The 26,265-nt window shown below is 44.4% G+C and overlaps 1 protein-coding gene across 6 annotated transcripts in view; it reads right to left on the reverse strand.

Annotated features, from left to right (window-relative positions):
* RERE (arginine-glutamic acid dipeptide repeats) overlaps positions 1 to 26,265 on the reverse strand; it is a 562,577-nt gene that overhangs the window by 159,173 nt on the left and 377,139 nt on the right. For all 6 annotated transcript variants that reach the window (XM_038746111.1, XM_038746110.1, XM_038746108.1 and 3 more), the window contains 3 exons: positions 25,343 to 25,391; positions 19,720 to 19,844; positions 16,305 to 16,404 (listed from right to left, as the gene is read on the reverse strand). In XM_038746111.1, coding sequence (XP_038602039.1) covers positions 16,305 to 16,404; positions 19,720 to 19,844; positions 25,343 to 25,391 — 274 coding nt within the window. The remainder of the gene's footprint in view (positions 1 to 16,304; positions 16,405 to 19,719; positions 19,845 to 25,342; positions 25,392 to 26,265) is intronic.

Here is a 26,265-nt window from a genome sequence, read left to right on the forward strand (position 1 = left end):
ATGGGCACACAGGCTATTCAGTGAGGGAACGGGTAGGAAGCAGAAAAGAGGCTGCTCCATGCAATCACACATAAAACTAAAGCCATGCTCTCGCTTGGCCTACTTTGCCAAATATCGATGGAGGAGAGCAGCCCTCTGCACTCTGAAATGCTAGAAACTCTGCATTCAGGGCACTGAAAATTTTCCTCGGATTGGCAGAACTGGGACGCCAGCACATCTGATCGTCTGAACAGATGTTTAAAGCTCCTTCTCAGCTCTTTTTCCATTTTTAAAAAACAAACAACCGAGCTCCACTAAAAACATTCGGTTCCTCATAGGTCTAAGCAATCCTCCTTACAACCTGGACGTCCTTGAAATCTGGCAGTTCTGAATGTGTACTCTGTCCCCTCTAAAGAGGACAATGAAAACGAGGGAGCCCAGGGTGACACATTCCCAAATGCGAGTCAGTGGCAATAAACTGAACTACCCCGCTATGGCTGCAGAAACCCACTGCTGACTCCTTACCATTAAATGATCAATAGCATTTATAATGATGGTATTTATTATATGCTGTGTGCCAAGCTCTTTGGAGAGTACACATGAATTAGTAAAGAATTAGTATACACGATTCCTACTCTTAAGGCACTTACTGTATAGATGAGGAGACAGGTGTCGAAATAAATTACAAGTAGGAGGAAACAACAGAGATACATACATAGGCGCTTAGGTGGACGAAGGTGCTTACCCTGGCTTCAAGTACATAAAACAGGAATCTTTGCTACAAACACCGCCTCACTGGCTCCTCAGTTTACCACTCTTCATTCTTCCCACTTCCTCCCACTCTACTATTTCCCCTATCTGTAATTTATTTTAATGTCTGTCTCTTGTAGATTGAAAGCTCCTTGTGGGCAGGGAACATGTTTGCCAAATCTATTACACTGTACCTTCCCAAGTGTTGACGATGATGACTCTGGACCAAGAACCTGTAGAGAAAATCTGACCGAGTGGCAATAGGATAACGCATTCTGCAATTCTCCAAAAAGACGACAATAATATGGCAATTGTTTCCCCATTCTGCAGTCAGTCTTATTGATTGAGGGCTTACAGTGTGCAGAACACTGCACTAAGCACTTGGGAAAGTACGAAAATGAACAGAAACATTCCCTGCCCACAACAAGCTTGCAGTCTAGAGTTCTCAAAAACCTCCGGTGGTTGTCCGTCCACCTCTGCATTAAACAGAAACTCCTTACCAGTGGCTTGCCCTTTCCTAGCTAATCTTGCTGATTTCCTACTACAACCCAGCATCCTCACTCCGCTCCTCTAACCCCAACCTAGTCACTGTACCTCAGTCTCATCTATCTTGCCGCTGACCCCTTGCACAAGTCCTGCCTCTGGCCTGGAACTCCCTCTCCCTCCATATATAACTGATGATCACTCTCTCCACCTTCAAAACCTTGTTAAAATCAGATCTCCTTCAAGAGCCCTTCCCCAACTAAGCCCTCATTTCCCCTACTCCATCTCTCTTCTGATGCACTCTTACACTTGGATTTGTACCCTTTATTCACCCAAGTCACTTAACTTCTCTGGGCCTCAGTTACCTCATCTGTAAAATGGGGATTAAGACTGTGAGCCCCACATGGGACAACCTGATTACTTTGTATCCCCCCAGTGCTTAGAACAATGCTTGGCACATAGTAAGCACTTAACAAATATCCTTCTAGACTGTGAGCCCGTGGTTCTGTAGGGGCTGTCTCTTTCATTCATTCATTCAATGGTATTTATTGAGTGCTTACTGTGTGCAGAGCACTGTACTAAGCGCTTGGGAAGTACAACTTGTCACGGGCTTTGGAGTCAGAGGTCATGGGTTCAAATCCCGGCTCCGCCAACGGTCAGCTGTGTGACTTTGGGCAAGTCACTTCACTTCTCTGGGCCTCAGTTCCCTCATCTGTAAAATGGGGATTAAAAACTGTGAGCTCCCTGTGGGACAACCTGATCACCTTGTAGCCTCCCCAGTGCTCAGAACAGTGCTTTGCACATAGTAAGCGCTTAACAAATACCATCATTATTATTATTATTATTATTATATAGAGACGGCAACATATTCAACCAAGTGCACAGTCTAACGGAGTTGTTAATAATAATAATAATGATGATGGCATTTGTTAAGCACTTACTATGCGCAAAGAACTGTTCTAAGCGCTGGGGGGGGATACAAGGTGATCAGGTTGTCCCACGTGGGGCTCACAGTCTAAATCCCCATTTTACAGATGAGGGAACTGAGGCTCAGAGAAGTTAAGTGACTTGCCCAAGGTCACACAGCAGACATGTTAAACAACCTAATGAAATAGTGAGGTCTAGAGAAAAGAACATTGGCCTAGTAATGAGGATAATTGGGTTCTAATACTGGCACCATCTCTTACCTACTATGTAACCCTGGGCAAGTCACTTAACTTTCCTGCAACTTGGTTACCTCATCTGTAAAATGAGTGAAGTCGGGGATGACACAAGGTTGTGGGCTTGTGAAACAGGAAGGATGGGAGTGCCGTCAACAGTGATGGGAAAGTCAGGGAGAGGGCAGGGTTTGGGAGGGAAGATAAGGAGTTCAGTCTTGGCCATGTTGAGTTTTAGATGGCAGGCAGACATCCAGATGGAGATGTCCTGAAGGCAGGAGGAGATACGAGCCTGGAGGGAGGGAGAGAGAGCAGGGGCAGAGATGTAGACTTGGGTGTCATCAGCATAGAGATGGTAGTTGAAGCCGTGGGAGCGAATGAGTTCACCAAGTGAGTGAGTGTAGATAGAGAACAGAAGGGGACCAAGAGCTGACCCTTGAGGAACCCCTACAGTAAGGGGATGGGAGGGGGAGGAGGAGCCCGCAAAAGAGACGGAGAATGAACAGCCTGAGAGATAAGAGGAGAACCAAGAGAGGACAGAGTCTGTGAAGCCAAGGTTGGATAGCTTGTTGAGGAGAAGGGGGTGGTCCACAGTGTTGAAGGCAGCTGAGAGGTTGAGGAGGATTAGGATAGAGTAGCGGCCGTTGGATTGGGCAAGCAGGAGGTGATTGGTGACCTTTGAGAGGGCAGTTTCAGTGAAATGTAGGGGACGGCAGCCAGACTGGAGGGGATCGAGGAGAGAGCCGGCATTGAGGAATTCGAGGCAGCGGGTGTAGATGACTCGTTCGAGGAGTTTGGAATGGAATGGTAGGAGAGAGATAGGGCAATAACTAGAAGGGGTGGTGGGGTCAAGAGAGGGTTTTTTTAGGATGGGGAAGTCGTGGGCATGTTTGAAGGCAGAGGGGAAGGAACCAGTGGAGAGTGAGCAGTTGAAGATGGAAGTTAAAGAGCGGAGGAGGGACGGGGCGAGAGATTTCATAAGATGAGAGAGAATGGGGTCAGAAGCACAGGTGGCCGGAGTAGCACTTGAGAGGAGGGAGGAGATCTCATCTGAGGATACTGCTGGGAAGAATGGGAGAGTAGCGGAGAGGGTTGAGAGCTGGGGGGTTGGAGAAGGGGGAGGAGTGACTTTGGGGAGCTCAGATCTGATGGAGTTAATTTTATTAATGAAGTAGGAGGCCAGATCGTTGTGGGTGAGGGAAGAAGGAGGTGGAGGAACAGGGAGCCTGAGAAGGGAGTTAAATGCACAGAAGAGCTGATGGGGATGATGGGCATGGGTGTCAATAATGGAGGAGAAATAGTTCTGTCTGGCAGAGGAGAGGGCAGAGTTAAGGTAGGAAAGGATAAACCTGAAGTGAATGAGGTTGGCTTGGTGTTTAGTCTTTCGCCAGCAGCGTTCAGCAGCTCGAGCATAAGAGTGAAGAAGGCGGACAGTGGCAGTGATCCAGGGCTGTGGGCTAGTGGTACAAGAGCGGTGAAGGGAAAGGGGAGCGAGGGAGTCGAGCTGAGTAGAGAGGGTAGAGTTGAGAGCAGTACTGGCACAGGCAAGTTTTCCATATAAGGTCTTTCCTCATGGACTCTGTGTACATTGCGCCATAGAATATCCAGAAAAGGAATTTAGTGCCTTAGCTGCTTACAAACCTTGTCAGTAGCATAAAGGACAGGACGACTTACTAAGAGTTAAGGACACCCATGGATCACACTGAATCCTATCACAACAATATTATGGTGCTGACATACATGCACCACACTGCTTTAAACGGACTGGGGTTTGGTTTCCCTCAGCAGCTTCAATTGTTTACCCCATTCCCATTTCCAATTACCTTAGAAGACTTCTAGCTCACCAAACCAGTGGCCCAACTCATATTGTAGGAGTCCAAACAGGGAAATTGAAACTGGTATGGCCTCAGGAAAAGCCCCAGTTTCTGCACGATCTCAGGCCCTGAAGTTAGGCCTAGCTGGGCCTCAGATTTGCAGCCTGGGCTAGGCTCCAGAGTATGGATGGCTAATGCAGTTTCTCCCAACAGCCTGAAAATGCTCTCAGAATGAATTCCTTCCTGAGTTATAAAAAAAAAAAAAATGGAAAGAATTTCTACTGGAAGGACTTTCTCAGTACAGAGCCAAAGAGTAAGAACAGAAGCATTATTTCAAATTGATTTGACCACTTTGAGGATCATCTGCTTCTAGGGTACATTTTCACCTCGGCATTGAAGGGAGAGCTAGGAGCGGCTCCCTCTGCTTGGAGAAAACTCTGCCCCCTGTACCTACTAACCAGCTCCCACGAATCCTTTTCAATCAATCAATCAATCGTATTTATTGAGCGCTTACTGTGTGCAGAGCACTGTACTAAGCGCTTGGGAAGTACAAGTTGGCAACATATGGAGACAGTCCCTACCCAACAGTGGGCTCACAGTCTAAAAGGGTGGGGACAGAGAACAAAACCAAACATACTAACAAAATAAAATAGAATAGATATGTACAAGTAAAATAGAGTAATAAATCTGTACAAACATATATACAGGTGCTGTGGGGAAGCGAAGGAGGTAAGATGGGGGATGGAAAGTAGACAGGTGTCAATCCCATCAGAATGAACAGAATTGTAACTAAATACACATCATTAATAAAAGGAATAGAGTAATAAATCTGCACAAATAACCCTGCTTTCAGACTCTGCTGTGTGGCTCCTTCTCCCTCCCTCCTCAATATCTACCCTCTCTATTATTCCGGCAGTTGAGGAAATAAGAGATTTATGGAGTTTGGAACAAAAAGTACCAAGGTCCAGGGTGAAGGAAGGAGGTATGTATGGAAAGAGAAGCAGTTTGGCCTATTGGAAAGAGCACACGCCTCAGATTCAGAAGGATATGGGTTCTAATCCCACTAGTCTGCCACTTGCCCTTGGGCAAGCCACTTCACTTCTCTGTGCCTCAGTTACCTCATCTGTAAAATGAGGATTAAGACTGTGAGCCCCACGTAGGACATGGACTGTGTCCAACCTGATGAGCTTGTATCATCATCATCAATCGTATTTATTGAGCGCTTACTATGTGCAGAGCACTGTACTAAGCGCTTGGGAAGTACAAATTGGCAACATATAGAGACAGTCCCTACCCAACAGTGGGCTCACAGTCTAAAAGGGGGAGACAGAGAACAAAACCAAACATACTAACAAAATAGAATAAATAGAATAGATATGTACAAGTAAAATGAATAGAGTAATAACTATGTACCTAACCACAGCACTTAGAACAGTGCCTGGCACACAGTCAGTGCTTAACAAATAGCATAAAAATAAAAGATGGAGAGGGAGCAAGCAGGCACTTGCCAAAGAGGACAGAGAGGGAACAAATCCCAAATATACTCAGTGTGGAACCAAGTCCTTGGCTTAGGCAAGGTCCAGGGACTTCCTGAAGGTGCCTTGTGGCTGTCTCTTCGACGAACACTAATTGCAGGAGTTGTTTCTTGCAGGAGCAATTCCCAGCTGTGTATTCTTTCCGAGCACTTAGTATAGTGCTCTGCACATAGTAAAGGCCTGATATATACTATTATTACTATCAATCAATCAATCAATAGTATTTATTGAGCGCTTACTGTGTGCAGAGCACTGTAGTCTACAAATTGGACAGCTCAGTGATTTTGAGGCCCATTCCATTTTCCCCCCCTTTTTAAGTGGGTGGGAGTGGAGGTAATTAAGTTTCCTCTAAAAATAGATGGGTGCTAGAAGGCGGGGGAAACTCATTTATCAGTCCTAAGCTTGGCTGTGGGGCATCAGTAGGTGGCTCCAGGAAATCAAATGCCAAGTTTAGTAAAAAAACAAAAACAAAAAAAACGCAACAACAGAGCCAGCCCCATTTCTTGGAAGGGTCAATATTATAAGCAAAGCTCATGGCACATCTTCATCCTAATCGTTCATTTAAATAATACGTTTCTAAGTAATACCACTTAAAGGTGAACTCTGTTGTTGCAGGATATACTTGGTGAAAAAGTAATGACAGTTCTCAGGGTTTTTAAAATAAAATTATTTGGATTTTTTTTCCTTATTTAATCTGGAGGAAAAAAAATCAGGCAAATTTGCAAATTAGTTCACTTGCTTTAAATAAGTTTTTTTTTCACCCTCTCTACAAATTACAGGCTCTTTTGTGCTGAGAGCAGCACTTCAAATTTAGTAGCCAAGAAGTTTTAGAGAAAATTACAAACACGAGACGGAAGAGGATCTCAAATGGAAAAACCTGGGTACTATAATTCTCAGAATTTGGGGGCACACTTTCAAACCATCATTTTGCTTTTCCTGGGTGCATTTTTCAGTCCAGAAAAAATTCCAGGGTGCAGTATTCATTCAACTGTATTTATTGAGCGCTTTGTGTGTGTAGAGCACTGTACTAAGCTCTTGGGAAGTACAAGTCGGCAACATATAGAGACAGTCCCTACCCAACAACGGGCTCACGGTCTAGAAGATTCATTCATTCATTCATTCAATGGCAATAGTGGCCATCTGTAAGAAAACACACCCCAAGGCTGGTACATGCTGAACCTCAAACCCATTTCCAAAACTCAGAGTAAAGATTTTAAACATTTTTCTGTTCCCTTAAATTCTTGGTAAATAATTTGGTTGTCTCCTTTTAAAAGTGAAATTTTTCTTCCAGCTGTTTAAAGATGAACTGCTTTAATGCTTTCCATGGCACCAGAGGTTTGTGAAAGAATCTCCATAACCAGTAAGAGACAAAGCGAATCAAAAATCATCATTTGTAAAAATCCCAGAATTTCTTTTTTTGTCTTCCAAGGGACACCCATGTAAAAAACAAATGGACCCGGGATGGAAAATTGGCATGCTTTTCCCTAATTTTCAGGAATTAAAGAGTTACGTGACTATTACTGCTACTTCATAAAGTGTTTAAACATTTTCCCATTCTAGAGCCACACAGATAGGGTTAAGGATTAACTGGAGGCTGATGATGGAGAACTTTTGATAGGGGAACGTCAAATATTGTTACCAGATTTGAGCACCTTCCTTTAAAAGATACAATACTAATCCAAGAGAAGAAGGAAAAAACTCTCATAGTCAATCTCAAGATAAATGTTCCCACTATTATTATCCAAGCCTGTCAAACTGAAGTATGTCTTAACTGCCAATTCTGCTGTGGCAACCTCGGTGGATTTCCAACAGCCTGAAAGGAAACACAACACTAAGCTCAGAAGATTTTTCCTTTAAAAAAGTGTTTTAACCTAGTGCATTAAGGGGTCAACAATTTACAAAATGAAAATCTTCAAATGTTCTCCAACTGCTGAGCAAAGTGCTCTAATGTGGCACATGAAGCTGTTCATCAAAGCTACAAAATGAAAGTTGAAATTTAGCCATGCTATTAAGTAAATAATCACTTGAAGGAGTTATTACACTGAAAAATCGAAATCGCATGGCATCTTCCCTCATCTTCATTTCTATTTGGTGTAATTAACAATATATCACACTGCAGGCTACAGCACCCCGTTATTACATAAATAAAACACTCGCAAAGGAACTTGTCGAGATTGATTTATATGATGTGCTGCTCTGAAGTATATTGGATTTCCATAATAAGATATCATATAGCATATCAATTTTTCCCATTCATCTTCTGACATTTATCTCATCCCATTCCATTCAAAGACCACTCTGACCCAGCCAACCCCTAAGTTAGAAAAGCAGTAACCTCTGACGTAGGGTGAGGCCTGTGGAACCCCCATTCCATCATGGGGAAGCTTCCCTTCATCCTTGCTCCATTCCTGCTCCTCCGTGCCATCACTGAAACCCAGCTCACTCCGGATGACGCTGTCTCCCCTGCCGTGCTCTCTTGAGGGGGCCTCGTTGTCTCCCCCAAGGCTCACTGGGAAAGGAGAGTGGCCTTTCTTCTCGCTTCCCATGCCGCTTTTGTACCATTCCACCTCCCTCATCCCTCTCCTTACATTCCTCCAAATCCCATCCCATCCATCTCTACCACCCACTCCAGTTACCACCACCCACCAGGTCCCAGCTCCAATTTTCTGAACCATTTTGATCCTTTTCTCACATTTCTTCTCTCTATCCCAACATTGATCTATGTGTATGCTTCCTGTCACTTCTCAAGTCCACTGACCTAGTATTCCACCCCACCTCACCCACTCACCAACTTGGGACACACTTGATCTCACCATCTCTAGTCACTGCACAAACTCCACCCTAACAACTCTGTAACCCCTATGTCTGACCACAACCTCTTCATCTACCTTATCTGCCACACCCTGTGAAACTGTCCTTTTTCCCCCACAGAGATGCCCAATCTTTTGACCCCATCCAATTTTCTCAAGTCATCAAGCCCCATTTAGTCTCAATATCCCATTTGTCACTCCATGAAGAACAAACTGATGCCCTCGGCACCACTCTTTCTACTGAACTCAACTCACTCGCTCCCCTATCCCTTTGCATAACTTGTACCACTAACCCACATCCCTGAATCACTTCCATAGTCCACTTCTTTGGCTGCCATGCACAAGCCATAGAGCTCAGCTGTCGGAAATCCAGATATCAGGCTGACAATGTCCATCTCAAATTCACCTTAATGTGCTTTAACTCTGCCCTCTCTTTCACCCAACAACATTATTTTTCCACCCTTATTGATTCCCATGCCCACTGCCCTTGCCAGTTGTTTCGGGCATTTAAATCCCTCCTCAAACACCCTGTCCCCCCACCCCCTTCCATCTCTTGCCCTTAATGACCTGGTCAAGTACTTTATTGAGAAAACTGAAACCATCAGGCATGATCTCCATAAAATTTTCCCTGCTCCTCTCCTGTCCTTCCCTCCTCCTGCCCTTTCTTCAACTGGCCCATCTTTTCCAGCAGTATCTCAAAAGGAAATTTCCTTTCTGCTCTCAAAATCCACCCCCTCCACCTGTACCTCCAACCTCATCCCTTGGCACCTTATCCCCACCCTTGTCCCCACCCTTCTTCCCTCCCTGACCGCCATCCCCCCTCTCGCCTCCTCTAGACCGTAAGCTCATTTATGGGCAGGGCAAGTGTCTGTTTATTGTTGTACTGTACTCTTCCAAGCGCTTAGTACAGTACTCTGCACAAAGTAAGCACTCAAATACAAATGAAGGAATGGATCTTCAGCTGTTTACTATCCCATGACTTCTCCCCCCGTGCTTTCAAACATGTTCATGTATCCCCTATCCTAAAAAAGACTTCCCTTGACGCCCCGGCTCCCTTCACTTACCATACCTCTCCAAAATCTTTGAGCAAGGTGTCTATATCCACTGTCTCCACTTCCTCTCGTTCATTTCTCTTGACCCCCTCCATTCTGGTTTCCATCCCCTTCACCGCAAGGGAACTGCCCTCTCAAAGGTCACCAATGCAAACTGGAACCCCCATTCCTTCATGGGGAAGCTTCCTTTCATCCTTTCCCCGTTCCTGGTCCTCCGTGCCATCACTGAAATCCATTCCAATCCTTCTCGACCTCTCAGCTGCCTTTGGCACAGTGGACCACCCCCTACTCGTGGATAATGATCCAACCTTGGTTTCACTGACACTGTCCTCTCTTGGTTCTCCTCCCATCTCTTTGGCCACTCAGTCTCTTTCACAGGCTCCTCCTTTGCCTCCCACACCCTAACTATGGGAGTTCCTCAAGGCTCAGATCTGGGTCCCCTTCCATTACCCTATTACACCAATTTCCTTGGAGAACTCACTTGCTCCCACAGCCTCAACTACCACCTCTTATTCACATGACTTCCAAATCTATATCTCCAGTCCTGATCTCTCTCCTTCCCTAGTGTCTCATATTTCTTCTTGCCTTCAGAACATCTCTATTTGGACTCAAATTTAACATGTCCAAAACAGAACTAATCTTACCACCCAAACTCATGACATTCCCAACCCTGCAGACAGCACCGCCATGTTCCCTGTCGCACAAGTCCACAACCCTGGCATTATCAGACTCATCTCCCTCAGTCAACCCACATATTCAGTCTGTCACCAAATCCTGTCAGTTCACGACAGTGCTAAAATCTGCCTTTTTCACTCCACCCAAATTGCTACCATGCCTATCCCACTACCATGCCTATCCCACCTTGATTGCTACAGCAGCCTCACTGCTGACCTCCCTGCCTCCTGTCTCTCCTCATTCCTCTCTCCTCTCTTAAACCTCTTATGTGCTCTTTAGTCTGTTGCCCGGATTATTTTTCCATTAAACCATTCAGTCCGTGTCTCCCCACAATTCAAGAACCTCCAGTGGTTGCCCATCTACCTCCAGATCAAGCAGAACCTCCTTATTACTGGCTTTACACCAGTCAACTGGAACCCTCTTATTTTACTTTCCCTCCTCCAATGCCAACCTATTCACTACCCGATCTTCTCTATCTCGCCACCAAACCCACTCCCATGTCTTGCATAGCCCTTTTAAAACCCCATCTCCTCCAGAAGGCTTTCCCCGACTTAAGGCCTCATTTCTTCTAGTCTCTCTCCCTTCTGCATCCCCCCTGACTTAGATTGTTTTGACAGCCCCATAGCACCTATGCACATATTCATAATTTTATTTATGTATATTAATGTCTATATCACCCTCCAGACTGTAATCTCCTGATGGGCAGGAAACCTGTCTACCAACTCTGTTATAATGTACTCTCCCAAGTGCTTAGTACAATGCTCTGCACACAGTAAGGGCTCAATAAATACAACTGATTGACTGACTGACTTTGAACTGATGTTACGGAGAGAAAGTAGCAGAGGATATGGAGAGACCAGAAGTGTCAGAATCATGTGTCAAGGTGCTGCAAAAACAACCAGTGCCCTAAGGGAAAGTCATATAATGTGGAAGACAGACTTTCACTCATTCTCGTGGATGACACCCATTACAAATCAAATGATCTGTGTGGATCCTGGATTATTTTGTTACTTTGAGCACAACGAATTCTCCTGACAGTACTCAACTGGACTCTTTGAAAACCCCATTTAACTTAAATTCAAATTAAGTCAACAGCTAATACTCCACTGTTGACTCAACCATGGTGGGGAGTGGGGGAGTGGAGGGCGGAGGGGGAGACACAAAACTAATGCTTTAGGACAGCCCGATCAACAACCACCAGATTCTACATGAATAAACGACCCATATGGGAAGGTGATCACAAAAACCTCTTAAGTGCTCTGCATGCTGCTTTTTTTTAATGGATTCAGCCTGCTTTCAGGGTGAATTAAAGAGTGCTGTAAGTGGCTGCAACGATAATCACGAAAAGAGAGATTAATTAGGAAACAGCCAGGACCCCAGGGTAAAGCGGAATCTTCTCTATGGAGTAGCCGTGTTTCCATTAGCCTGTTTGAGTAAGGATATTTGGAGGGAGGTTCCATCTCAGGCATTAGAAATCTCTGGCAAAGACACTGGCATTTCAGCCATCTGTTTTGCTAGTTTAGCCTCTGGCACGAGTGGCAGGACCACCCATCTTCTTCAACCCTGAGGCTTTACACAGTCCAGGCTGCATTCATCTCTCCTTGGCTCTACCTCTGGCTCGGGCTCGCCACTACTCTCCTAAGCACTGGTTCCTCTGTTTAGAGTGATATGGAGGACTTGTTTGTGGTTATAGCACCCCAAAGAATTAGCTCCAAAAGCAGGAGGGGTGGTATCAAAACTGGTGGGGAACCCTGACCCTAAGGGAAAAGCAGCAGTTCATTCATTCATTCATTCAATCGTATTTATTGAGCGCTTAACTGTGTGCAGAGCACTGTACTAAGCTCTTGGGAAGTACAAGTTGGCAACATATAGAGACAGTCCCTACCCAACAATGGGCTCACAGTCTAGAAGGGGGAGACAGACAACCAAACATGTGGTCAGGTGTCAAGTCATCAGAATAAATAGAAGTAAAGCTAGAAGCACATCATTGACAAAATAAATAGAATAGTAAATATGTACAGATAAAATAGAGTAAAATCTGAACAAACATATATACAGGTGCTGTGGGGAGGGGAAGGAGGTAGGGCAGGGGGATGGGGAGGGGTAGAGGAAAAAGGGGGCTCAGTCGGGGAAGGCCTCCTGGAGGAGGTGAGCTCTCAGTAGGGCTTTGAAGGGAGGAAGAAAGCTAGCTTGGCAGGTGTGTGGAGGGTTAGTCTTCATCCCCATTTTACAGATGAGGTAACTGAGGCCCAGAGAAATGAAGTAACTTGCCCAAAGTCACACAGCAGACAAGTGGCAGAGCCGGGATTAGAACCCGTGACCTCTGACTCCAAAGCCCGGGCTCTTTTCACGGAGCCACGCTGCTTCTCATATGAGAAGAGAACAATGAAAACTTAAGAAGAAAAAAGCTGGAGGAAAGGAATATGCCTTTTTAAGGGAAACTAAGAAAGCCTGAAAGCAGCCGGTATGATGATTGCTGGGAGCCCAGGATCAGAAGGGTCAACTGGATTTGGGTTAAAGGGAGCTGAAGCAGAAAGCCACCGTCCAGAACAAAATTCAGCTAAAATGACTTAAATTTCCCAGCTCCCTGACTATGGCTATGGCCAGATTCTACTGTGCCACAGAATCTCATTCATCTCCATGGGGACAAATAATAGAGAAGTGTATAAATAACATAGGTATTTTTTTTTAATGGGTCTGCTTGTAAATTTGCTATCAGAAGTTTCCAATTAATCAATCAATCAATCGCATTTATTGAGCACTTACTATGTGCAGAGCACTATACTAAGCGCTTGGGAAGTACAAATTGGCAACATATAGAGACAGTCCCTACCCAACAGTGGGCTCACAGTCCTGTGGCCAGCTTGCAGCCCCTGCATATGCTCCCTATCACAGTATTGCCTTAGGGATGTAAACAACACTCTCTCTCTCTTCCAAAGCGCTGTTCTCAATTACTTTATTGGATAATGTTATTCCAATCTTCTGTTTCACTCTGAGAACGAAACAAAAGACACTAGCTTCTCACAAGACAATTTCTATTTATTTTGTATCTTCATTGGTTAAGAAAACTCAAAACCTCCATTATTCTGGGGAAGTAAAAAATGGAGAGTAATGTCTAACTGGATTGCTTTCATTCACTATCTGCATTTATTTAAAATGTGCCTATTGCCTGAAGGCCTCTGGGGACTTGGAGAGAACTGCAAAAATAAGCAATTCTGCAACTGTGCTGCCCCACAGGGAAGGTGAAGGGGCTGGGTACCTGGGAGCTAGTCTGCTACATACATTTTTATCTTACGCAGAACAAAAGAAAGAGCACCCTTGACTTGGGGAAAGTTCAAGTTTGGTCTGTTGGGGGCAAACAAAATAAACGATCAAGAAGAAAACTCAGGAAAAGTACCTAAATTATCTTTAAACTCTCCCTAAATTCTAATAAAAGCTTCCAAAAGCAAACCCTGTAGAACTGTTTTAGACCACAGTGAATAGGTACAATTTTGCCAAAGTCTCAACACTAGTCACAAGACAGGAATGTATTTTCAGTTGTGCCTGCCCCCTCTTTGGAATGGGTGAAATGATAGAATGAGATGGCCATTGGGAACAGTGTTATTATATGAACTTAGGTCTTACACAATGAATAATGGAGACTTGATCTAGTGCTAAACGGTGTGAAAGGAAGAGGGTAATTGATCTGTTCATTTTGACAACTACACCTTGGCTATTACTGGAGGTGACTTTTCTGGAAAATACTGTTTTGTAAAAATGCTGATTCCATGAAAAATTTATATATAGATATTACACATATACATATATTTCTCTATGTAATGTTTGTATGTGTAATACCTACACATATCTATATTACACACACACATATATATACTTATCCATATATATATGGGGGGGGTATTTATATGCATCTATGTCAGTGTCAGCTATGTCAGCTGTGGGTGTGGATGGCTTTCCCAAGTTCTTAGTACAGTACCCTGCAAACAACAGACATTCAATAAATATTCCTAATTGACTGCTGATCTTAGCTTTACTTTCCAGGTGTCTCTCTGTCTATGGCTCGCTATATCTAAACACATTACAGTTAAAGCAGCTGATGTCCGTAATCCTATTCTGCATTTTATCCTAGCATACTGGGTGCCTTGTTGGATTAACGGAGGCACTGTTAACTTTAAGACGGAGGAAATGCATCCTATTTTGAATCTAAACCTTCCTGCTTTGGCAGCAGTAGAATTGGGGAAGAGAGGAACCAGGGTTATGCACATTTCAATACCATCTTTGCAAAAAGGAAGTTGCACCATCTCCTGAGAAGCAGGATGACATCATCCACATTTTACTGACATAGCATGTTGTAAATTTATTTGCTTTACACAAGGCTCCAGTGAAATTGAGGACACAACGTCTGGCACAATAGCAAAATTTGCAGAATAATTTCAAGAAAGGGAAAGGACACTAGGAGTCCCCCAAATTTGGAAATTTTCTTGAGAAATTGAATTGAGGTTCCCCACCACTAGAAAAGGATATCAGTTAAAGGGAATATGACATTTGGGAGAAATCAATCAATGGTATTTATTGAGCGCAAACCTTGCGCAGAGCACTGTACTAAGCGCTTGGGAGAGTAGAATACAACACAGTTGGTAGGCACGTCCCCTGCAACGAGTTAAAGGGAATATGACATTTGGGAGAAATCAATCAATGGTATTTATTGAGTGCAAACCTTGCGCAGAGCACTGTACTAAGCGCTTGGGAGAGTAGAATACAATACTATTGGTAGGCATGTCCCTTGCAATGAGCTTACAATCTAAAGGGGAGATAGACATTAATATTAATATAAATACATTACATATATGTACGTAAGTGCTGTGAGGCTGAGCGAGGGGTGAATAAGGGGAGGAAATCGAAGTGCAAATGGTGAAAATAAACATGTAAAATTATACAGAAACTCCAGGGATTATACAATTATGACCCATAATTCTGTGGGACGTCCAACTGAAATAAGTTCTCAACATTCTGTCTGACAAAGGAAACACACATGGCTCAAAAGCAAGAAACTTGGCTTTTACACGAAAATGTCTAAACTGATTTAAATAGAGAATCCTGAGCAGGGGACACATAGCTGATTTCAGTCCCCACCTACCACTCTGAAAAGGGAAAATGTCAAATGACTATCCATGACAGTAAACAACAGTAAATGGAGACAAATTAAAATTCTAACTACAGCCAGCAGACATCAATTTGTGAGTTTCATTACCATGGGGAAATATCAAGTTATAAAATTATATAGCTTTTGAAAATTGTTTTGACTATTTGCATCTATTCACTAACCAAAAATACAGGAAAGGAAATTAAATTGTTTAAGACTTCAGGAAAACGGTCCAGACATCTGGTGGGGGTCAGGGTGAAGTCCTTTGTTCCACTCAGCTAAGCTAATTGGGCTTTTGAGGTCAGTAAAACGTCCACCATTCTAAAACTGGGCAATGCCAGAGTTAGGCCAGGGAAACGGAGCCTGTTCCTCAAATACCACTACAGGGTTAAACGCCCTGTTGCAGCCTACACCATTATTATAGAAAGTGAACTGGAATCAAACATTTCTGCATTTCCTTCTGGGTCTTCTGATTGGAAAGCTTCATTCTGAGGTGTGCAAAAGGCCCATTATGCTGGGCAACTAATTAAAGCACCCTAACCCTCCAGGCTAGGCCACCAAGGGGAAGCTCCAACTCTACTGTCATCAAGTCCTAAAAAATAGGCTCCTTAGTAATAATAATGATGGTATTTGTTAAGCGCTTACTATGTGCAAAGCACTGTTCTAAGCGCTGGGGGGTTACAAGGTGATCAGGTTACCCCGCAGGGGGCTCCCAGTTTTAATCCCCATTTTACAGATGAGGTAACTGAGGCACAGAGAAGTTAAGTGACTTGCCCAAAGTCACACAGCTGACAGCTGGCGGAGCAGGGATTTGAACCCATGACCTCTGACTCCAAAGCCCGGCCTCTTTCCACTGAGCCACGCTGCTTCTTAGTAGAACTAGAGAGTCGGCCTGGGAACACTTACTGTGTTGAGGGCGTTGAGTGTGGTGTCATCCCGGGAGGCTGCGACACAGCCATCCTCTGTGGAACCTCCATCACACATCCCGGCAAAAGCGGCCATACTCCTTCAGAGAAGAGAAGGGAAACCCAAGGTAAAAAACAAAACAAAACAAAAAAACATCACCAGATCCATTCGGGGCTTCTAATTACCACATCACTTGCACTGTGGTAGAACTTCTGCCTTTCTCATGAGAAGCTCCGGTGCTGAGGAATTTTGGCCTCATGTTTTATAGACACAAATATGGAGACAATTTAGCTTGCCATTTCAGACTTACCAACCAGGGTTAGTAAGCCACGTCACCCGCCGGGGCGAGAACTCTATTTTTGGTTTTGGACATTGTGCATTCTCTTCCCCAGACCAACCAGTGCTAAGCCTTATTACAGTTTCAACCATGATTATGTTGGCAGCCTACAGGTGTTTCCAAAGCAGCTTCACGGATCACTGGGTACAACTGATTATTTTTAATTTTTGAAGAAAAAGAATATTTACTGCCAATAAGAAATTGTGAGTTAAATGCCTTCAAAACTTTTACTTGATTAGCAACTGACATTTTTATAAATCTCCAATGCATGTTTCTTAGTCTAATGAGTTTTAAACTGAGCATTCCAGACCTCGCCTCTTATTTTGTTTAACAGTATTTGTCAAGCACTCACTGTGTGTCAAAGACTGTTCTAAGCGTTGGCGTAGGTTCAAGTCACTCAGATTAAACACAGTCCCTATCCCACTAAGGGCTCTTAGTCTAAATAGAGGGAGAAGAGGTATTTAATCCCAATTTTACAGTTTGAGGAAACTGAGGCACAGATAAATTAAATGACTTGCCCAAACAGTCGGCAGTACTGGGATAAGAACCCAAGTCCATGTTCTTGGCACTAGGCCATTCATTTATTCAATCGTGTCTATTGATCGCTTGGGAAATTACAATACAGCTCGGGCCATGCTGCTTCTCATTAAACTATTGAAATGAATTTTGGGCCAAAAGAATAAATTTCTCCAAATTGTCAGCTCAGACCCTAACCTACCCAATCACCCACACATGCTCTTTGGGAGGACATCTAAAGATGCCTCGCTTTGGAGATCATTCTGGAACAGGTTGAATGTGTCTTGAGCTCAGTGACCCGCAATATGGCAACTTCCCCAGGCTTTTTTCCTATAGGGGCTGCCCAGGAGTGATGTCAAACAAAAAGCCAAATCAAAGGGATTAATCTTCCACAGTGCACATCAATCATACTTAAGGCATCCTTACTCTAATACCCCATGCACTGCATTCAATACGGCTTTTCTGTTCTGATCCTGATAGTTCACGTGCTTCTTTATATTAAAAAAAAAACCCATTTCTATGATTATAACCTGGCCTCTGAAATGGTTTCAGATCAGAACCTTTGAGTGAATTCACACCTTCCAAAACTTACAGGACTAACACAAACTCTTCCCCCATCCTCCAACCCCTTCATCACTACTGCATAGATTAAAGTATTTATGAGCATAGATAAGAATATCTATGAAAACTGTCTTTAAATGGCTTGTGATTACCTATTGGGCTCCCCGGAGTATTAAAATCCCCCGAGCTGTAGCATGGCCTAGTGGAAAGAGCCTAGGCCTCGGAGTCAGAGGACCCGGATTCTAATTCCAGCTTGTCTGCTGGGAGACCCTGGACAAGTTACTTTTCTGCATCTCAGTTTCCTCATCTGTAAAATGGGGATAAAATCCTACCTACTCCTTCCTATTTAGAGGGTGAGACCCATGGGGGGCGGGGACTATGCCCAACCTTCTTATCTTGTATCTACTCCAATGCTTAGTACAGTCCTTGGCATATAGTAAGCACTTAATACCATAAAAAAAAAATAAGAAAACAAAACCAAGCAAAAAACCAAAAAAACCCTGTGGCCTGGACATTTCTTGAGGCATTTCAGACAATTTAATGACTTTTAAAGAGCCGGGTATGGCAGGGTATTCAGCAGGCTAGGTCCAGGAAAGTCAGGCTATGGTTCTGATGATTGGTAGTCCTCGAACCCCTAAAATTCAACATGTAGGTGAAATTTCCAGAAGGTTTGGACATCTTATAGGCTAGTGCAGGTGGCATGCCAATGGATGAACTATCCCAGCCTAAGGAGTGTTGGTGGTGGTAATAATAATAATAATAATAATAATAATAATAATAGTAATAATAATAATAATAGTACTTGTTAAGCACTTACACTGTTCTAAGCACTGGGGGAGATCAAGGTTATCAGGTTGCCCCACATGGGGCTTACAGTATATATGGCTCAGCATGGCTCAGTGGAAAGATCCCGGGCTTTGGAGTCCGAGGTCATGGGTTCAAATCCCGGCCCTGCCAATTGTCAGCTGTGTGATTTTGGGCAAGTCACTTAACTTCTCTGGGCTTCAGTTACCTCATCTGTAAAATGGGGATTAAGACTGTGAGCTCCATGTGGGACAACCTGATCCCCTTGTATTCCCCCCAGTGCTTAGAACAGTGCTTTGCACATAGTAAGCGCTTAACAAATACCAACATTATTATTATTGCATATGAGGTAACTGAGGCACAGAGAAGCTAAGCGACTTGCCCAAAGTCACACAGCTGATAAGTGACAGAGCCGACATTCGAACCCACGACCTCTTACTCCAAAGGCTGTGCTCTTGCCACTAAGCCACACTGCTTCTCTTGGGCCAGCCTTCACCTGGCCTGGCTCATTAGATGGCAGACTCAGGGCTCCAAGGTTACGGCCAGAATAGCGTAGGAGTCTAATCCTTAGAAGAATTCATTCAAACCAATACCCAGCCAAACTTTGCTCAGAAGATTCCAGCAGCCCAGGGGGCTGTTTAGTAATACAGGATGCCCAGAGTGCTCAGGCAATTGTGCGATCAGTTTGTCTTGTCTTATGCCGTCGAGTCGTTTCCGAACCATAGTGACACCATGGACACATCTCTTCCAGAACGCCCCACTCTCCATCTCCGCTATCATCGTTCTGGTAGTGGATCCACAGAACTTGGGGAAGATTCACGAGCCAACTATGCCTTGCTCCCAAAATGAGAAACAGCATTGTTTAGTGGAAAGAGCATGGGGCCGGGAGTCGCAAGGACCTGGGTTTTAATCCTGGCTCCGCCACTTGTCTGCTGTGCGACCTAAGGCAAGTCACTCAGTTTCCTCATCTGTAAAAAGGGGATTTAGACGGAGTGCCCCATGTGGGACAGGGACTGCATCCAACCTGACTAGTTTTATTGCATCTACACCAACGCTTAGCCAAGTGCTTGGCAGATGGTGAACGCTCAATATTGTAAAAAAAACAACAACAAAACTAAACAACAACAAAAAAATGAGACAAAGTCCCCAAGGGAATCTGCTCCCTCTTATCAGAGAACGAGGGCTGGCTACCGTTACCTTGCTGCCCGCAAGTACATGAGCAGGTCACAATCGTTAACACCAGGCATCCAAACCAGTTCTTCATGCTGTGTCACAGTGTCACCATCTGGGGAAGGGAATGGCTGCAAATCGGGAAGCTTTGCCTGGAAGACAAGGATGCACAGATAAGAGGTTTCCCTGGGCAGGCCGCCACAAAAGCCTTGACTTTTCTGACTTTTCCTGAGGTTACTGTGAAGAAGCCCCTTGAATAAAGCCCCAGGGGCAAAATGAAGGCTCAGCAAGTCACACTCTACCTGGAGTCCTTTTAAACTGCACCATCATGGGTGTGGTGTTAAAAGATGGACCTCTATTTGAACAAGCTAGCTGCATTTATCAAAAGGGAGCCACTCTCAGAACAGCCGTCTGGAAGAACGTTTTGGAGCTGATATAGTGAAACAGAAGACTGCCAGGACCCGGCTGCCCTTGGGGAACATCTCCCTTTTTAAATTCTTTGCAAATTCCCCAAGTCTCATTCACATGTTGGGTATTGAGATGACTTGAGAAACTCAGGAAAACCAGACTGGAAAGACCCAAGGAAATTTTCACAAAGGGAGATAGTTCAAGAGAATGAATTCTGCAATCAAAGTGTTATTACCCTGAATCAGGGAACCCAATTAATGGCCATAGTCACCTATGATAAGACAAGGGAGTTGAGAGCTTATAGGGTAACAGCTTTGGGGATATATAGTTTTGATGCAAACCACATCTGAAAGGCAACATTTACACACAAGCAACAATTCAATGTTTCAGGTTACCAAGTCTTCACTGCTCTCCCCACTTCTCCAACTCATAAAATTCTTCTTTCCTGAGAAAATGGACTACTTAAATTGTCTACTGTTGAGAGATAAGCAGCAATTAAAAACACCACTGCTAGTGGGGATTTGTGTAAAATTCACTGTCACATTTGCTCCTAAACTAACATACTCTCCCCACCTTCTTTTGACACTAACAAGAGGCACAGGTTTCATTAGAGAAGCAGCGTGGCTCAGTGGAAAAAGCCCAGGCACTGGAGTCAGAGGTCATGGGTTCAAATTCCAGCTCCGCCAATTGTCAGCTGTGTGACTTTGGGCAAGTCACTTCACTTCTCTGGGCCTCAGTTACCTCTTCTCTAAAATGGGGAGTAAGACTGTGAGCCCCATGTGGAACAACCTGATCACCTTGTAACCTCCCCATTGCTTAGAACAGTGCTTTGCACATAGTAAGCGCTTAATAAATGCCATAATCATTGTTATTATTATTATTATTATTATTATTATTATTATTATTAATGTGCTTGTGAAAGAGTCCAGAAAACCAGAAGAGAGTACGAAGGAAATTCTGAATCAATTATCCTAGATAGTGATGTCAATTAAATCTAACATTATGTCCAGTTTTATAAAGTCTTCAAAAAACCTCATGAGTGCACTTGGATTTGCTCCTTTTTTTCATGCCTCCTTCAACCCTTAGGTACATAACCGTAATTTATTAATTTGCATTAATGTCTATCTCCCTCTAGACTGTAAGCCCATTATGGGCAGGGAATATGTCTACCAACTCTATTACATTGCACTCTAAGCTCTTAGTGCAGTATTCTTCACATAGTAAATGCTCAATAAATATGACATTGAAAACTAAACATAATCTCAGAACCAATAGAAAAATCGCTACACAGTGCCTATATTAATTAATTCATTCAATCATTTATTGAGCGCTTACTCTGTGCAGAGCACTGTACTAGGCACTTGGGAAGTACAAGTCGGCAGCATATAGAGACGGTCCCTACCCAACAACGAGCTCACAGTCTAGGAGGGGGAGACAGACAACAAAACACGACGTGTAGACAGGTGTCAAAATCGTCAGAACATATATAATTAAAGCTATATGTACATTATTAACAACATAAATAGAATAGTAAATATGTACAAGTAAAATAAGTAGAGTAATAAATCTGTACAAATATAGATATGTGTATATATATACATATATATATGTGTGTATATATATATACACAACTGCTGTGCTGTGGGGAGGGGAAGGAGGTAGTGCAGAAGGGATGGGGAGGAGGAAAGGAAAAAGGAGGCTCAATCTGGGAAGGCCTGCAGGAGGAGGTGAGCTCTCAGTAGGGGTTTGAAGAGAGGAAGAGAGCTAGCTTGGCAGATGTGTTGGGGGAGGGCATTCCCGGCCAGGGGAAGGATGTGGGCTGGGGTATGACGGCAGGACAGGCGAGAACAAGGTACAGTGAGGAGGTTAGTGGCAGAGGAGCGGAGGGTGAGGGCTGGGCTGTAGAAGGAGAGAAGGGAGGTGAGGTAGGAGGGGGCGAGGTGATGGAGAGCCTTGAAGCCGAGACTGAGAAGTTTTTGCTTCATCCACAGGTTGACAGGCAGCCACTGGAGATTTTGGAGGAGGGGAGTAACATGCCCAGAGCGTTTCGGCACAAAGATGGTCTGGGCAGCACAGTGAAGTATAGACTGAAGTGGGGAGAGACAGGAGGATGGGAGATCAGAGAGGAGGCTGATGCAGTAATCCAGTCGGGATAGGATGAGAGATTGAACCAGCAAGGTAGGGTTTGGATGGAGAGGAAAGCGCGGATCTTGGCCATGTCGTGGAGGTGAGACCAGCAGGTTTTGGTGACAGATTGGACGTGAGGGGTGAACGAGAGAGCGGAGTCGAGGATGACACCAAGGTTGCAGGATTGTGAGATGGGAAGGATGGTAGTGCCGTCTACGGTGATGGGAAAGTCAGGGAGAGAGCAGAGTTTGGGAGGGAAGATAAGGAGTTCAGTCTTGGACATAATGAGTTTTAGATGGCGGGAAGACAACCAGATGGAGATGTCCTGAAGGCAGGAGGAGACATGAGCCTGGAGGGAGGGAGAGAGAGCAGGGGCAGAGATGTAGATTTGGGTGTCATCCGCGTAGAGATGATAGTTGAAGCCGTGGGAGCGAATTAGTTCACCAAGGGAGTGAGTGTAGATAGAGAACAAAAGGGGACCAAGAACTGACCCTTGAGGAACCCCTACAGTAAGGGGATGGGAGGGGGACGAGGAGTCCGCAAAGAAGACTGAGAGTGAACAGCCAGAGAGATAAGAGGTAACTGAGGCACAGAGATGTTGAGTGATTAGCCCAAAGTGACAGAGCCAGGATTACAACCCAGGTCCTTCTGACTCCCAGGCTCACATTCTATCCACTAAACCACACTGCTTCTCTTTTGGAGGAATAATCAGGAACCCCTTGCAAGCATGTCTTCCTAGAAATGGGCAAGGAATTTCTTCCTTTTCCCCTCTGTCCTCCTCTATTCCATCTGAGGAGAAAAAAGGGCACAAAATACATCACGTAATTACTGGATACTTCCTCAGTGGTACCTCTATTTGGATGTCCTGCTGGCACCATGCTCAATCTGTCCCAAAGTGAACTCATCTTCCCTCCTGAATCGTCTCCTCCACCTAATTTTTCCATCACTGTTGAAACATCACTTTCCTCCTCATCTCAAGCCCATAACTGTAAAATTATCCAATTCCTCCTGCTCTTTCAGGCCCCACCTTTATAGTTTTGTTAAAATCACATCAACTCCAAGAGGCCTTCCCAAACTAAGCCCTCATTTCCCCTACTCCCTCTCCCTCGCAATTGGATGTGTACCCTTTATTCATCCCACCCTCAGCTTGACAACACTTACGCACAGATTCATAACTTAACATCTATCTCCCCCTCTAGACTACTACTTTCCTGTCCAAAAGTAAGCTACTTTAGGAAACTTACCTAAAAACTCTGTTAAGCTGTACTTGCCCAAGTGCTTAATATGGTGTTCTGCACACATCAAGTGCAGATAGTGCAGATAGTGATGGTAGTCCAGTGGCTACCAAACAATCTGCGCATCAGGCAGAAACTCCTCACCCTGGGCTTCAAGGCTGTCCATCACCTCGCCCCCTCCTACCTCACCTCCCTTCTCTCCTTCTCCAGCCCAGCCCGCACCCTCCGCTCCTCTGCCGCTAATCTCCTCACCGTACCTCGTTCTCGCCTGTCCCGCCATCAACCCCCAGCCCACGTCATCCCCTGGGCCTGGAATGCCCTCCCTCTGCCCATCTGCCAAGCTAGCTCTCTTCCACCCTTCAAGGCCCTACTGAGAGCTCACCTCCTCCAGGAGGCCTTCCCAGACTGAGCTTCTTCCATCCTCTCCCCGTCGTCCCCCCTCTCCATCCCCCCCATCTTACCTCCTTCTCTTCCCCACAGCACCTGTATATATGTATATATGTTTGTACATATTTATTACTCTATTTATTTTACTTGTTCATATCTATTCCATTTATTTTATTTTGTTAGTATGTTTGGTTTTGTTCTTTGTTTCCCCCTTTTAGACTGTGAGCCCACTGTTGGGTACGGACTGTCTCTATATGTTGCCAACTTGTATTTCCCAAGCGCTTAGTACCGTGCTCTGCACACAGTAAGCGCTCAATAAATACGATTGAATGAATGAATGAACCAGTCTGCTGTGTACATATACTTACTCTTATTTATTCCGAGTCAGCCTGTGAAAATTTCTATCCCTGCCTCCCAAGTATAAGAGGGTAAGCTCTTTGCATGTTATGCTTTTGATGTTTTATTACCATTAATATTTCTAGTACAATTATTAAAAATTCTGAAGACTGCTTGCAACACAGGGAAGTCCCTGGAGTTATCCACAGGCTAAGCACAGTAACTAGAAAGGTTAACCAAACACTCACGTTTACTGAGCACCTATTATGTGCTGAGCATTGTACTGAGCATTTGGAGGAGCACACTACAACAGAATTAGCAGACATGTTCCCTGCCCTTCATGAGCTCACAGTCTCGAGGGGGAGACAAATTAATATGAATCAAGGAGAAATAATAATAACAATGATGGCATTTGTAAAGTGCTTACTATGTGCCAAGCACTGTTAGAGATACAATGTAATCAGGTTGTCCCATGTGGGACTCACTGTCTTAATCCCCATTTTACAGATGAGGTAACTGAGGCCCAGGGAAGTTAAGCAACTTGCCCAAAGTCACTCAGTTTATAAGTGGCAGAGCCGGGATTAGAACCCACATCCTCTGACTCCCAAGCCTGTGCTCTTTCCACTAAGTCACGCTGGGAGATTCTTTTTTGTGTGAAGAAAAAATGAGGCTGACCCATGTGAAGAGACTTGGAATTGCAATCCAGATAAGGTGAAGGAAGGAACTGATCAGAGACTGACCACAGAAGGAGTCAGCTTCACACTGGCTGCTTTTCCTTCTTTGGGATGCCAAGGGCTACAAAATCCACCATACAACATACGGTGTCCAGAGCAACAAAACCCTGGAGAGGCTGAGAGGAAACCTGAACACTTGTACCCAATTCCTGGTGGAGTTACCCCAGTTCCTTGGTGCTGCTCAGACCTAAAGGCTAAGGGGAGTCAACAGGCTGCTGGGGAGACCTCTAGGGTGTGAGCTCATTGTGGGCAGGGATTGTCTTTATGGCTGTATTGTACTTTCCCAAGCGCTTAGTACAGTGTTCTGCACACAGTAAGTGCTCAATAAAGATGGATGGTTGGATGGATGGATGGATGGACGGACGGATGAATGAATGAGAATGAAGAGCAAATAGGAGAGTGGCTCCTAAGAATTGACTTTACCTGATGACTGGGTCCCACCCGGATTTCTCCTTGAGTGCTGTTCAGCCTCCTGCAACGAGACAGAGAAAGCAGCATTGAGCCAGTTAACAAAGCTTTGACACAAACGCTCACATTCAGGCAGGAAAACGATATTTCCACAGTATCTGTGATGCAGTTTGGGACCAGAAAGCCGACGACTGCCGAAGACAGAAAGGTAGAATAGGTGATTACCTAGGCAGGTCACGGGACTTCAGAGTGCCCAAGTTCTCCCAACGTCCCTGCCTCAACGTCCTCATGATTCTCACTAACAATTCCCAAAGCCCCCTTAATTTTCCATTTATGAACTAGCAGAGGCATTAAGCTTTCTGCTCTTCCCCGCTGCTCTCAGGTGTGTGGATGCTTTCTACCCCAAGGTGCAACCTGAAATGGAATAAGCCTTTTGTTCTTTGAGACCCCAGTCCTACTGCACTTCTGAAAATATCTTCACAAACTAGTATTTTACTACTTCCCCTTTCTGTAATTGATTTTAGTGCCCATCTCCCCCTCTAAACTGTAAGTTCCTTTTGGACGAGGGAATGTGTCTACCAGTTCTATTGTATCATACTTTATAAAGAGAAGCAGCGTGGCCTAGTGGGAAAAAAGCACAGCCATGGAAGTCAGGCTCACTGATGTGCTGTGTGACCTTGGAAAAGCCACTTCACATCTCTGTGCCTCAGTTTCCTCACCTGCAAAATGGGGATCTAGCTCCTACTTAGACTGTGAGCCTCATGTGGAACAGGGACTGTACCTGACTGCCTGGCTCATAGTAAGTGCTTAACAAATAGCATAATTATGATCAACTATCCAGGGCTTAGAACTCTGCTTGGTACCCAGTTAGCACTTAGCAAATATCACAATATTATTACTACTACTACTAATAATAATGATGGTATTTGTTAAGTGCT

The sequence above is a fragment of the Tachyglossus aculeatus genome, chromosome 5 (genome assembly GCF_015852505.1).
Source record: "Tachyglossus aculeatus isolate mTacAcu1 chromosome 5, mTacAcu1.pri, whole genome shotgun sequence".
Taxonomy (NCBI): Eukaryota; Metazoa; Chordata; class Mammalia; order Monotremata; family Tachyglossidae; genus Tachyglossus; species Tachyglossus aculeatus.